Source organism: Triturus cristatus, chromosome 7 (assembly GCF_964204655.1).
Source record: "Triturus cristatus chromosome 7, aTriCri1.1, whole genome shotgun sequence".
Lineage (NCBI taxonomy): Eukaryota > Metazoa > Chordata > Amphibia > Caudata > Salamandridae > Triturus > Triturus cristatus.
The window spans coordinates 1,159,973,896-1,159,987,428 of NC_140590.1; the positions used below are offsets into that span (position 1 = coordinate 1,159,973,896).

At 46.1% G+C, this 13,533-nt stretch overlaps 1 protein-coding gene across 1 annotated transcript in view; it reads left to right on the top strand.

Annotated features, from left to right (window-relative positions):
* Positions 1 to 13,533, top strand: part of LOC146811318 (cyclic nucleotide-gated channel alpha-2-like) — a 151,141-nt gene that overhangs the window by 72,628 nt on the left and 64,980 nt on the right. The window contains exons 2-3 of the mRNA XM_085618405.1: positions 3,929 to 4,086; positions 7,358 to 7,461. Coding sequence (XP_085474531.1) covers positions 3,929 to 4,086; positions 7,358 to 7,461 — 262 coding nt within the window. The remainder of the gene's footprint in view (positions 1 to 3,928; positions 4,087 to 7,357; positions 7,462 to 13,533) is intronic.

The window sequence follows — 13,533 nt, forward strand, 5'->3', positions numbered from 1 at the left end:
CAGTGAAGTCCAGCGAAGTCCAGAGTGCCCAGACGGTTGAAGAAGAAGTGGTGTCTTGAAATGAATCTTGTCCCTCTACGAATCTAGGGACCCACCCTCAGGTAAGCCCTTAAGTACCCTAAGGAAAGGGTGGGGACGATTTGGGGTTCCCTCCCAGGGTAGGGGTCGTACAGTGGGGAGGATACTCTGATGTCCTGTGTCCAGTTTCGTGGCAGAGTGGGAGGCAACAGCTCGCTGAGCTGGTTTGAACTGGACTATGCAAGGAGGGCACCAAACGTGCCCTTCAAGCAGACTCAGTGGCGCTGGCAAGCACTACCACCTGGCCACAATACAGTAAACCCTGTGTAGGAGGTGGTCACACCTCCCTGTGACAGAATATCTATTGTTCTGCCTTCCCCTGCTCGAGCTTGGCTCAGCAGTAGGAGGGCAGAATCGTGTCTCTGGTCGGCAGCAGGCATCTTGTGCTGCAGGGTCTGGAAGACTGGTACCGGGAGCATTTCGGGCCTCTCGAAGGAGCTTTACAGTGCATGGAACCATACCTCCCACATTGTTTACGGTGTGGGGGTATGATTCCAACAGGTTTGATACCAAATATGTTAGGGTTCGTTACAGCCAGTTTCGAGATGGTTGTTGCGTAATGATGCGGTGCCACTCTATATGTTATATGGCTGTCTCACTTACAACCTGAGAGAATGGACTTTGTAGGCTGTAGGAGTGTCCTGCTCATGCAGGAGCACCCTCACAATGAGAACTGGGCACCCTGCCTTCAGGATTAAAAGGCCTGCTTTAGTGGTGAGTGTTAGGTTTTAAGTGCAGTGACCTTAGATATAGGGAAACTATATCTTTTGTAAGTGGTGCTCGCACCAGCTTACACAGGCTACAATGGCAGGCCTGTAGTTACAAATTGAGTGGTCCCATGGGTGGCATAATACATGCTTCAGCCCGTAGGGGACCCCTGGTGTACCTATGCCCTGGGCACCTTAGTACCATATACTAGGAACTGATAAGGGTACACCAGTGTCCAATCTGGGATGTACCCAAGTACTTACCATACCAATTTAGGGGAGAAAGCACAGAGGGTCCTGTTTGGGAGGATCCCAGTCAGACTAGTCAGAAACAGCATCACATCAAGCAAAAAATGGGGGTAACCATAAAAGCAGATCCAAATTTCCTACACACCCAAACTACTAAATGCAATAATATCGCAATATGAATACACCTGGGTTCAGGTCAAAACAAGCGCCAACACAGTGACCTCCAAAATTCCTACAAACAACGGGCTCAAACAGGGCTGTGTGCTGGCGCCCTTCTGGTTTAACCATTACACTGCAGATCTGGGGGCCGCTCTGCAAGGTGCCAGCCTATTACCCCCAAGGCTGGGAAGTGCGAGGCTGCAGGTACTACAATACGCAGACGACACAGTAATAATTGATCACACTAGAGTGGGCCGCCAAAGAGCCCTGCATGCGCTGGATCGTTTCAACAAGGTCATCTACCTGACGGTTAATCATGGGATGACCAAGGTTGTGGTGTTCGGGAGACATCATCTCAAAAGGCAAGTCCAATGGCTTTTGGGTGATCTGCAAATTGGCACAGTAACAGCCTACAACTACCTTGGGGTCTGGCTGTCCGAAAGGGTCAACTCATATATCCATCAAAAACATCTGAAGTCTAAGGCTAACAACGTCATCCACATGTTAAGACCACTAAGCCACCGTCTGCTAAGTCCATCAGCCGAGCCGATACTAACCGCTTTAAAAGCAAAATTGTTACCTGCTGCCATCAGTTATGGGCATCTGGTTTTTCCTGGATCATTATACAAGTTCCTAAACACAACCCAAGCTGAAGCACACAATCTAGTGTTGCCCATTCCGCGGTCAGCCAGGATATCAAGATTGAGACTGGAGCTTGGCCTTGGGAAGGCGGACTTGACATGCCAGGGGGATTTGATGAAGCTATACCTCAGGTCCTTGAGGGCTCCAGCGGACTCACTCAGACACCACCTGAGTGCTGTATTTGAGGAGGTAGGGTCAGCCTAGCATATCAGACTTGGCCAGGCCATAAACACCCTGAGGATTGAAGCAGCAAGCGTACGACTATCAGAAATTCCCCTCTCCGCCTGGAAGAAAGCAGTGAGCAAGCAGGTCTGTGAAACATCTTTTGCTCAAAACATCAAAGTCCTCCGCCCAAACTCGATCTTAGAGTCATTTGGCAAATTATATATTCCGGGAGAAGCCCAACCCTATCTAAGTGAGGCTTTGACGTTACAAGTCCGCAGGAAAATTCTCTACATGAGACTCATTACCCTACTTATGACTGATTTCAACTCAGCATGGGCACGCAAGGGGGGAAACATCGAGTGTAGGCTATGTTCCTTTTATAAGGCATCCTGGCTGCTCTTCCTGTGCTGTAGCCCCTAACTGAACAATGAACATCGACGCCTTCTTCACCCGATACTCATTGCTAGATACTCATTGCTAATGGAGTACAGTCATGTAGAGAGGCCTCGGCATTATGCTTCACTGAATCAAAGACAATGAACCGAGCAAGACTGGGGAAATTCACACATCTAATCAGGATCAACTTAAATGGGGCGCCAGAAGGGAAGGTCGCTCCTGTGACAGACAAATGACAATTTCTTGAGGCACGCTACATTATATAACACGTTGAAGGATGCAGGGTGGCCCCAGCCAGACATTAAGGGGATCCATTCTCCTTACCCAGAGGCCAATGTACCAAATCAGATTTTAAAGTTCCAGTATTTATTCGTTTTATCTAATATGGAATTACAAGCAATTACAAATTATAAATGTGCTAAAGGCCAATGGTTGATCATAAGGTCAAGGACATCGAAGGGGAGGGGAGGGGGCAGTGGGCCGGGGGGAATTTCTTTTTAACAGTACTTTTGCTCTTTTTACTGCAATGATTTTAATAATCGAACAGTTAATAAATTCAATTCAGTTCACTCTCAGACTAGAAGTTGAGGGCCCAAGAGAAATTCATGAACTATAACTTTGGTATGAAGAACTTGTTTGATCTCACGATGAACAAGGCCCTGCAGCAGGAGTAGTGATGGGCCCTAACCCAGTTGCAGACCTGCCAACTCACATGCTACCACCATGTGTCACACAATATCAGTTCCCTGCACACAGCTACTCATAAAGAGTTGATAACATATGGTGAAAGGGGAGGCGAGCTGGAAACTGCTGCACTGAGTGGGTTCCCATCTGGTCTTTTGAAACTCTTAGCATCCTGTATCGATTTAGAGTCTTGAAAACACCACAGAATATCAGCGGCAGCAAGTTTTTTATTTATGGGGTAGAGGAAACTTGGTGGGTGAAGGGGGCAGAAGTGCCTCTTAGACTGTTCCCAGCACGACGCTCCGTCCCTACAAGGCGATTCCACATCTTTATGTGGTGATTGTATTTTTTTTAAGTTGGTGGGTCTTCAGCGCTTAATGCCATACCAGCTGAGCCTCCATCACTTTTCCAGCAGACCATGGTCTTCCACACACACTCAATTGATTAGCTGTGATGGGATCAAGAGAGGGGCTAAAGATGTTGACAAAAACACAGGAAGAGGACAAAGAAAGTGTTCTTTCGCTGGGCTAAATCAAGCCTTCATAGGGTAGGATGTATCAGTTGCATCCTGCTTACAACTCTCCATGGAAACCTCTTAAATATGAAATGCATTCCTATATAATCAACACATTACAGCATGAGCATTGATTCATCGATTAATAAATGCCACCATTGTGAGAGTCCTTAATGATGTCTCCGTTTCTATATGCTGGGTTAGCTTTTGGCGGATGTCAACATGTTTCAGCCTGTTGAGTGCTTTCTAGGCCTTGTCAAAGTGTTATGTATTGGCTTTCAAAGAAAGGATTATGCTTCTTTTAATAATAAGCTTCTTCGTTTTACTCTGACAGGCAGTGAAGACCTACATGATGAATAAAAAGGTCCCGTCTTCTTTACAAGACCGTGTGATGCGATTTTACAGCTACTTATTTGATCGAACCCGTGGTCTCGATTTCAGCACACTTTTCGAAGACACCCCGCGTTGTATGAAAAGCGAGATTTTTGGCAGGTAGCTATTCAATTACAAGCTGTGTGTGTCTTCTAAATTGTTACAGTGGAGAAAGTAAGCAGTGATGGAGAAGAGTTATAGTTTGTTTGATTACATGCGGGAGACAGTGCACTTCTTATTCCTAAAAAAGATAATTAATGAATGAACGAGATGAAGCGTGACTCAGGAGTGACGCCAGGAAGTTCTTTTTAATGACTAGAATCGCGCACTCTTTAAAATTCTTCATAGCAGAAGTCGTAGGCTATATAAAATATTTATAAGAGGGATGGAGTGCAAGAGCAGGAATTGGTAGCAGTGAGAGAGTAAAGATGAAGTAGAGACCATGATTATGCGCTGAGGGCAGAGCGCAACACTGCGGTAAACAGTTGCTCCCAGTGGTTAATTTGTAAAAAAACATAAGTGCTGGGGCTCTCCTCAGGAGGCAGCTTGCACCAGCCGATTTCTCCTGTGAGCGCTGCCTAAAACAGAACCAACTACTAAGCATGAAAGTGGGGCGAGGATGTGGTGTAATGGCCAGAGCTGCCAACCTTGGAGCTGAGGAACCATGTTAGAGTCTCAGTGTCGGCTGAACATCCTATGATTCTGGGGCAAATCACTTAGGGCCTCATGTAGGTAGCATACCAGTTACCACTTCTAAAATACCGAACGATACCGAATCGGTATTTTAGAAGTGGTAACTGGTATGTAGGTAATGAGTCGGTATTTTTTACCGAATCGTTACTAGTCGGTAATTACCGAATCGGTATTTACCGATTCGGTAATGAGGCATACCTTCCCATTGATGGGAAGGTATGCCTCATTACCGAATCGGTAAATACCGATTCGGTAATGGGGGGAACACATACAAGGGTGGCAGGGTGTCACATTGACACCCTGTTGCACCCCTGATTCGGCCATGTGTGCACATGTGGCACACATACATGCCCTAAGGGCATGTATGTATGCCACATTGCACACTGCTACGCGCGTAAAAATGCATTTACACATACATTCATTATTTACCACCAACTATAAGTTGGTGGTAAATACCGACTCTTAAACACACACACACACACTCCCCCTACATCTCGATTTTGCTTTCGGAATTTACCGAATCGGTAAAATTACCGATTCGGAAAAGTTACCGATTCGGTAACATTACCGATTCGGTATTATTACCGAATCGGTAATTTTACCGATTCGGTAAATTCCGAAAGCAAAGTTTGTCCCCCTACATACCAATGGCCAAAATACTGGTCGGTAACGGTATAATTACCGAAAATCGGCCGTTACCGACCGGTATTTGGCTTCCTACATGAGGCCCTTAATCTTCCCGTGCCTACCATAAATGAATGTGTCCTTAACTGGTGCTCATAAAAAGCGCTGGTGTTGCAGATTAAAATAACAAAAAATATAAATACAACTTACCTCTTCCGCCGGCCACATCTCTCTTCCGCTTCTCTGGTAGGTCCCAGAACCAGGAAGCAACCAATTACAGCGCTGCAATGCAGCATTGTGATTGGCTCCCCTAACCATGCCCAGGCCCCCAGTCCCCATCTGAGCACCCATCCACGGCTGCAAAGCAGCGTTGTGATTAGTCTAAGCGCTGTGAATCGGCGCTCTGATGGGGACTGAGGGCCTAGGCAGGCTCCCCACCAGGTTGTGTGGTCCAGCCTGGTGGGGAACATGCAAAGTGCGCGTTACAGTTTGGCCGCGCCAAGACGGCTGGCCAAGCAGTCAGACACACTTGGAGTGTGCAAACCACTCCTCCCCCTGTGCCTCCTGCCCCTCCCTAACCCAGTTCCGAGCCTGCAAAAAGTAAAATGATAATAACTATGTTATTATCATTTTATTTTTCCTGCTCAAAAAGCATTGGAGCGACGGAGCCGCCCCATAAAATTCACCGTGCATAATAGATTGTCAGAAGCACTCGTCCTTTTCCAAATCGCTAGATAGTCCTATTTACCAGTCCATTTCTTTTGAGTTTATTTTCTCAGAAAGTAAAGCAAAGAGAAATTGTGATGTCCCTGTGACACAGGAGCAAACATAAATTAGTTAGCTTAAGAATGATGTGCCTTGTGTACTAATTACTTGTTTTCACAAAATCGTTTTTTCAAATTGCAGTCAGTATTTTTGCGTTTGGTGAAAAATTTAGAGAACCGACCTATGTACTAATAGGTCATGTTGCAAAACTCTAATTTGCAGTGTGTCGCAATGCAATCTACCTAATGAATATTAATGAGGTACATCACAAATTGAGACTCACTCAGAGTGGTGGCCATTACTACCACTCCAGTTGCACGGCATCACAAGGACGGTGGCATGCTAAAGTCAGCACGCGATCATTTCTGTGATCAGCTTCAAATACGTAACCCTTTCTTTTAAAATGCAGCCCGTTTTTCTCAGGGGAAACGGGTCTGCAACTGCGATTAAAATGAAAAGTTGTCTTTTTTTTGTTTTTGTTTCAGAGTTGGCAGTGGTCCCCTGTACCACTACCTACTCCCCAACAAACGTATTTTTTACATTCACTGTGCAATACCACCCCATCTTTGGAATCAGTGATTTTTCAACGTTTTGTAATGGGATTTCGGTCACAAAGCATTGATAAATTGCATAGTGATTCAGTATTTGGAGGGGACCACGGCAACACACCCTCTCCAAATACTTAATCAGTATGGGTTTGCCATCCCATTTTAGGAGTGAGGAAAAGTTACATTTAGAAAAGCATTTCATTTTTTCAGACGCAAACTCGAAATTGGAGCTTTTGCAACTGGAACGTGCTTTGTACACCTGGCCCTGTTTGCTCAGTAATACTTATTCCAGCAATTCCTCTGGCTCTGATTTGTGAATATTACAATTACCATATAATAACATACAGGAGCGTAGCTGTCGCTAAAGCAGTAGATGCCGTGGCACCGGGGCCCAGGGTGAGGGGACCTCTTGACTTCAATTAACTGTATTTTTTACTACAAAACAAGATGCCCGATTTCTTGAATTGTAATTGGACTCCTGGCACGCTTGGCATGCCACTGATACTGGGGAAATGGCAAAGTAAGTTCATGCACGCAGCTAACACCTGGAGTGATATGATTGTTATGAATAAAACTCATGGCAAGGCCAATACTGCTTTCCATCCTTCCAAGATCGATAAATTGAGTGCCAACTATTTCTGTCACTTACAGTGCGAAGAATTAGCTGAAGGCAAGGAGATAGAACCATGAAAACAAGTTGGTATTATGATACATCTAAAAGGAATGTTGGTATAAAGTATAATGTTTTTTTTCTTTCTCAGGATTGGGTTAAACCTGTTGAAAAAACAGAGGCTGTTCAACAATCTCCCAGAAAACTATCTTATCCACCTTTGCACGACGCTGACGTTAATTAGTTTTTCTGCAGGTAATTGCTCTTTGCCATTCCTAAATCAACAAAATATGTGAATGCCTTCCTCCTGTTCATGAATAGACCTCAGAAGAGGTCATTGACAAGAATGCGGTAGACCTGTTGAACAGCCCATTGTCAATTTTATATAGGCTTGTGCTATCTTTAGTGCAACATGTCCAGTGAACTTGTGGCCCCGAGGTGTGTGTGTTTGAAGGCACCCCAGTTATTCCTCTCTTTTTCTTTCCTAACTAGGGTCAACAAGGGATTTTTCCTCGCTTGCATTATAGTTCATGGCATTCTTGCTGCTCCACCGCAAACAAAACATGATTCATTAGGAAGGCTATTATAGCATGGGGTTGCAGCTTCCCAGGAGGCCTACCACGTGTGCCACCATCAGCCAGACGCGTTTGTTATAATCATATTTTATTGATTTTAAGTATGAACAAACATTGTCTTAGCACAAGGAGATGGATGGAATATTGGCCACCCACGAGAAAAAATAACTGTATCTCTGATGGATTCTTCTCACCTCAGATTTAGACTATCATTAATACCACACTGGAGCGAGGGAATCTTTCGGCAATGCTCAAAGGCAGAGGAAGGTGGTGCGAAGCCCCTTGTCAGTGACACTCCTGTGGCTGCCATGAGCCTCTTTCTTTCCATGACCTTAGATGCGGATCATGAGTTCTGCTCCCTTATCTGTGGTCCAAAGATGTCCTAATTCTTTGCCAGTGTGTGAGAAAATGATGTCCCCATCACAAACAACAAGATGCGAGCCATAACATGACTGTAGGTTCACGGACCTGCATGAGCTCTGCCTCTGGTGCTTGGGCTCTGCGTAGGACTGTAATCTGTGTGCCAAGTTTGCTCTCATGCTCACGAAGGCCATCTGAGACCAGGAGGCAAAACTCTACATTGCTGAGCACAAAAAGAGGTCACGGTTGAAGCACAGGTCACAGATGTGCCTCCGTGCGTGTGCCTGGTCGCCATCCTGTTCTGGGGACAATTCCCATGAAAAGTCCACTTCCTGCTTGATGTCTTCCAGTAAGTTGAAGTCAAAGTCCAAAGATAAACATAAAAAGACAAAGTTGAATTCCTCCCCATCCTGCCACTCAAAGTCAGTCAAGAAGGCGAAAAGGCCTCATGATAAAGGTCACACTCCTTCTTAGTCCCTGGAATCCAAATGTTCCACGTCTGTTCCTGGCACATCCAAAGTTCACCTTGCCATTGTCAACCCTGCAGTGGATAGAGGCCTTCAAAGAGACAATGTTGCACATTTTTGGTGCCTGCCTTTGGCCTCTAAGGAGCCACAGGGGTCTCTAGTCTGAATACTGTCGGTGGGTTTGCCCCAAAGCTGTCTGGCCCCTCTGGACCCACTACCAGACTCATACTGATTTTGGTATAGACCTCTACACTGGCACCCAGGTAGAAGAAGGTTTGTTCCATACTGGTGCCGGCACCGACCCTGCTGGCACTGATAGATCTGGTCCGAATGCCAATCTCATACCCTGAGTCAACATCGGCTTAATCTTGAACAATGTTGCAGTATGAAATCACAAAAGTACAGCCAGTTATAATTCAACCTCTCCCTGATCCTAGACCTCTGCCTCGATCCATTTACCAGCAGATGACCGATGTACTCTGGCTGTGACTTTAACCCAGTCCAAGAGGTGTCCATTATTACACTGATAAGGACGGGGAATTAAACAGATTGTTTCCAAACAGCAGTGGGCTAGATGCAGCCCACAAAACAGAGCAAGATTCTCTGCACTGCCCACTTATTGAGGAAAGCGCCTCATTTGCAGTGGTGGTTCAAAGGTCTGCTGAGGCACTAGAACTGCAGTTGCCCACGATTGAAACTGAATCAAATGTGCTGACTTAAATCCTTTTGCCACGGCTCACTTTATCTTAGCTACTGCTGCCATTTAATGAAGCCCTTTCTGATGCCCTCATGGCTTACATGGGCTAAGCCATGTTCCTGTTCGCTAGTCAGTTGACCCGTAGCTCGCTGGTATGGCCTTGCCCCTGGTTATCCGAACTTTGTAATGAAACATCCAACACCAGACAGTCTGATCATCTAAGTCTCACATGTAAGGTCAACCTGGGTTACTTTATGGCCAATCGCTTGAAAGGGAATCAAAAAGAATTGTTGCCTTCGGGAAGAGTGTTCTCTTCGGCTAGTCTTGCACTTAGATCTATCAATATAGTTTGCTTGCTAGGCCAACACATCGATACCTTTTGAGACACAGCCAGTGATATGTTCCCAGAGGATCACAGGGCCCCATTAACCCAGACTATTTTTGATGGCAGAATGCTGCAAACTTGTGTTCCAGGCATCCTGGAAATGACTGACTAAATTGGCAGGGCTATATGCTCCATCGTTCTACATTCCTGGATGAGGTCTACTGGGTTTTCTGGTAACTTGCTAGCATCTCTCATTGATAGGCCCATTAATTGCTCCAAGTTATCCATGGAGAAGACTGATTTGGTGCTGGGATGATCTAAAGACAGTCTCTCCATAGGATGATCCCTTTGCTTGTCCATCTCAGCAAAATAATTTACCCACCAGTTCAGGAAATTCTGAGTCTACTCAAGGGGCCAAGCTTTTAGACAATGCCAACCCTCACATCCTGTTGTACAGCAGCTTGCCCTCTCCTTTCAAGCGTGTGGTACCAGCAGCATTCATGTGGCTCAGCACAGGCAGTATTCTCCCAACTCATCCTACTCTGCTGCATGGATTTCCAAGCTGCTTGATTTTGACCTCAGTAACACATGCTGGGCCGGGAGGAGGCAGGATGCATGCAACATTTTCTCCCTGGCTGGAGATCCATCACTTTGGACAGATGGATCTAACAAATCGTCATAAAAGATTATGCTCTACCTTCTGCTTTTACCCCTCCCTACCTTCCCCACACTTCATTACACATTTTGGAAGAACACTTCAGAATCTTGATGCAGGAGGTCAATCGTTCTCCAAAGTTCTCATTGAGCAGGTATTGGATTCGGAGCAAGGATGAGATGATACTCTTGCTATTACCTTGTCCGGAAGAAGGATGGGGGCCTCAGGCCTATTCACTCAGTGTGATTCTGAAAGCACAGGCCCCTTAGTAGGTACACCTTTTGAAATTCCTTTTATTTCTTGTTTTGTTAGTCCAGCACTGAAAGGTTATTTGTAGGCCTTTTCAGACTACTTGTGTTTATTTGACCAGCTGGTGTTTAAATCATCAATTGTGATGCATTTTCTAAAAGGTTTGATGCACATGATGCCCCCAAAGCCTTTTGTGATGCCTTGGGAGGACCTTAATGTGGTCTTGATATTTCTTATGTGCACAGCCTTTGAGCCAATCCATAGCCGTTCCTTCAGGCTGTTTACTCTGAAAACCATATTCCTGATTGCCTTCATGCCAGCACGCTGAGTGAAGTGCAGGCAGTCTGGACACCCTTAGAAGTCTTGACACCCTTTCATGTTAGCTAATCACTTTGGCAGTGTTCTCTGCTTCACCTCATCCCACAAAGGATGAAAAGAGACTCCACTGCCTTGACTCCAACAGTCAAACGATTTGTTTTTACATCAACTGTAAAATTGCATATTAAGAACAATCACCTCTTAATGGGATCTTCAAACTGCAAAAAAAGGCAAGGCAGTGCTAAGAAGACCTTTTTCAAGATGGAAAGCCTTCTGCATCAAAATCTGCTAGGCAATGGTCAAGAACCAGCCTCCTGAAGGTTTACTGGCCCATTTCACGAGAGACAAGGTCGCTACAATGGCGTTGGTGAGAGGAGCATCTGTCTTAGATATCTGGCAGGCTGTGGCATGGGCATTGGTGCACACATTCACAAAACATTACCACCTTACAGTCAGGTCTGATGGGAAGGTCACTTTGCCCGCTGTGATGAGCAGGACTTTTTGGTCCACTCTCCACACCCTCCAGCTCTGGAAGGTACTGCAAAATGTATCAAGTCTAAAGGTGAGGAATCCTGCTGTTAGAAGTACCCATCAGAAAAACAAGTTGTTTACGGTAACTCACTGCCCTCCTGCCTCTCTGTTCTATTGAGTGGCCTTTGTAATATTTTTAAAAAGTCCCAAGTTAGAGTTTGGCACATTGTCATGCACATTTTGCCTATGCTCCAGGTCTAAGAGTGCAAGAGGAGAAAGATACTGGAGGGTGACTTCAGTGTGTCACTTATATGCAACTCAATTTCACCACTTCCATGGTGGTACGGAGTCATCACTGAGCCATACAGCACCACCTACTGATGTGCTGGGGCATTGCTGAAGAATTCTCCAGATCCAGTCTAGCACCTTGGGATTTTCTCAAGGTGAGGAATCTCTGATTAGGTAGAGTATCTACCAAAAAGGGTTACCGAGGGTAAGTAACTTGTTTGTGTTGTCTCGATCTGCTGCCATTTATTTACAATACATTAGAAATATTGAAGTGATCATGCCATTGTCCTCAGAAGTTTATGTGGACATCCTCCAGGATGACCAATTGCTTCCTGTGTCTTAGAATAGTAGCCCATAGCTTGTATCCATTTATTTAGTGGTAGTGCTGTTGTGGACTTTCAATATCTGAAAGAGCCATCTTGCCGCAGATTCCTTATTTTTCAATTTTCCAGGCGTCAGAATGAATCCAGAAGATTTTTGCTTGAGTGGTACCCCTGCGTGGCGGTAGGTGCGGTTGATCAGTTCCGCACGGCGGTGTTGGCGTCGTCCGCATTGGAAGTGACGTCCGCTTCACCTATATAAGCACCACCTTGGTGCACTGACGTCAGTTCTTTTACTTCTGTGCCAGTTAGCCCTAATCCAGAGAAAGAACTACCCCTCTGTCACTTTTTGACAGACTTTTTTAGACGTTTTATCAAATTCTTTTTTGAGAAATGTTTCCTCCTAGTGTGTCGAGGTGAAGAGAGGTTTTGAACCATGTGGCGCCTGCCATCACGCCATGTCGGTTACAGACCCCCATTAGGTGTGTCTTTGGTGTCTCGAGCGTGACCATGACTCCAAGTCGTGCTCGGACTACTGAGCCATGCCACCGAAGGCTTTGAGGGAGCAGTCCCTTAAGCTGCTAGCAACCTGCGAGGTGGAGCCACGTTGCTCGACTCATCAGGAGGTCTCCGTCCTAATCGAGTGGGAGGTTGCGGAACTGCTCCAGGAGCCTCAAGTCTTCTTCCTCCCATTTCAGGTCATTGGGACATTCAGGGAAGAAGCATAAGAAGCACAAGATGCAGAAGTGTGCTTTGACTTCTCACCATCCGTCTGCTGATGCAATAAAGGACCATTGGTGTTCGAGCCTGCCACCTTTTCTGGAAGCCTGAGCGACCCCCGCTCAAATAAAATAATTTTACGTAGCCATGCGATGTGTATTTGAGCGGACCAACCCTCCGGCGTGCCTTTGGGCCCTGTGGGTTTGGAGGGGACCCCATCGGGTTCTGCACCAAAAGCTCTGGCCTTGACTCCGATGGGCCCCCATGGATCCGATCCTGGATCCGGATGGGCGCTGGTCATGCCACAGCGACCTTCATCAACTCCGGCCCCAACGCTGATGCTGCCAGCGCCCACCGGCAGTGCCAGCCCTATTTACACCCACAAACCTGACACGGAGCCGGAACAGCTTCGATCGACACCAGTACTACCCATACAACTCAATTATAGGGTCAAATATAAAGAACATATAACAGAGAAAGAGTAATCAAATTGATGCAGATTCTGGTGCCGACAGGACCCAGGGGTCCTAGGCTGGAGCCTGAGCCTTATTCTGAAACACTAGGCTTTGGGGAAGAATGGTAGGGGTCACTGCACCCTTTAGAATACCAGATAGTAGGCCGGGAAATGGAGTGGTGTTAGGAACTCGGTGTGCCAATGGTCTCAAAACAGCCCCAGGTACTGGTATGCTGTCTCCCCCTATCATGGCTATGGAGGAGGGAACATCGTATTCTATGGTGGTGAAGAGGGAAGCTGATGTCGTGGATCTCGAGTTGCCCTTTGTGGCAGTCAAGACTAACATCTTGACAGAAGCGCTACAACCGGGAGTTTCCTCTTCCGAACCCTTGCTCCCTTTTAATAAAGCACTTACGGATGTTGAAGGA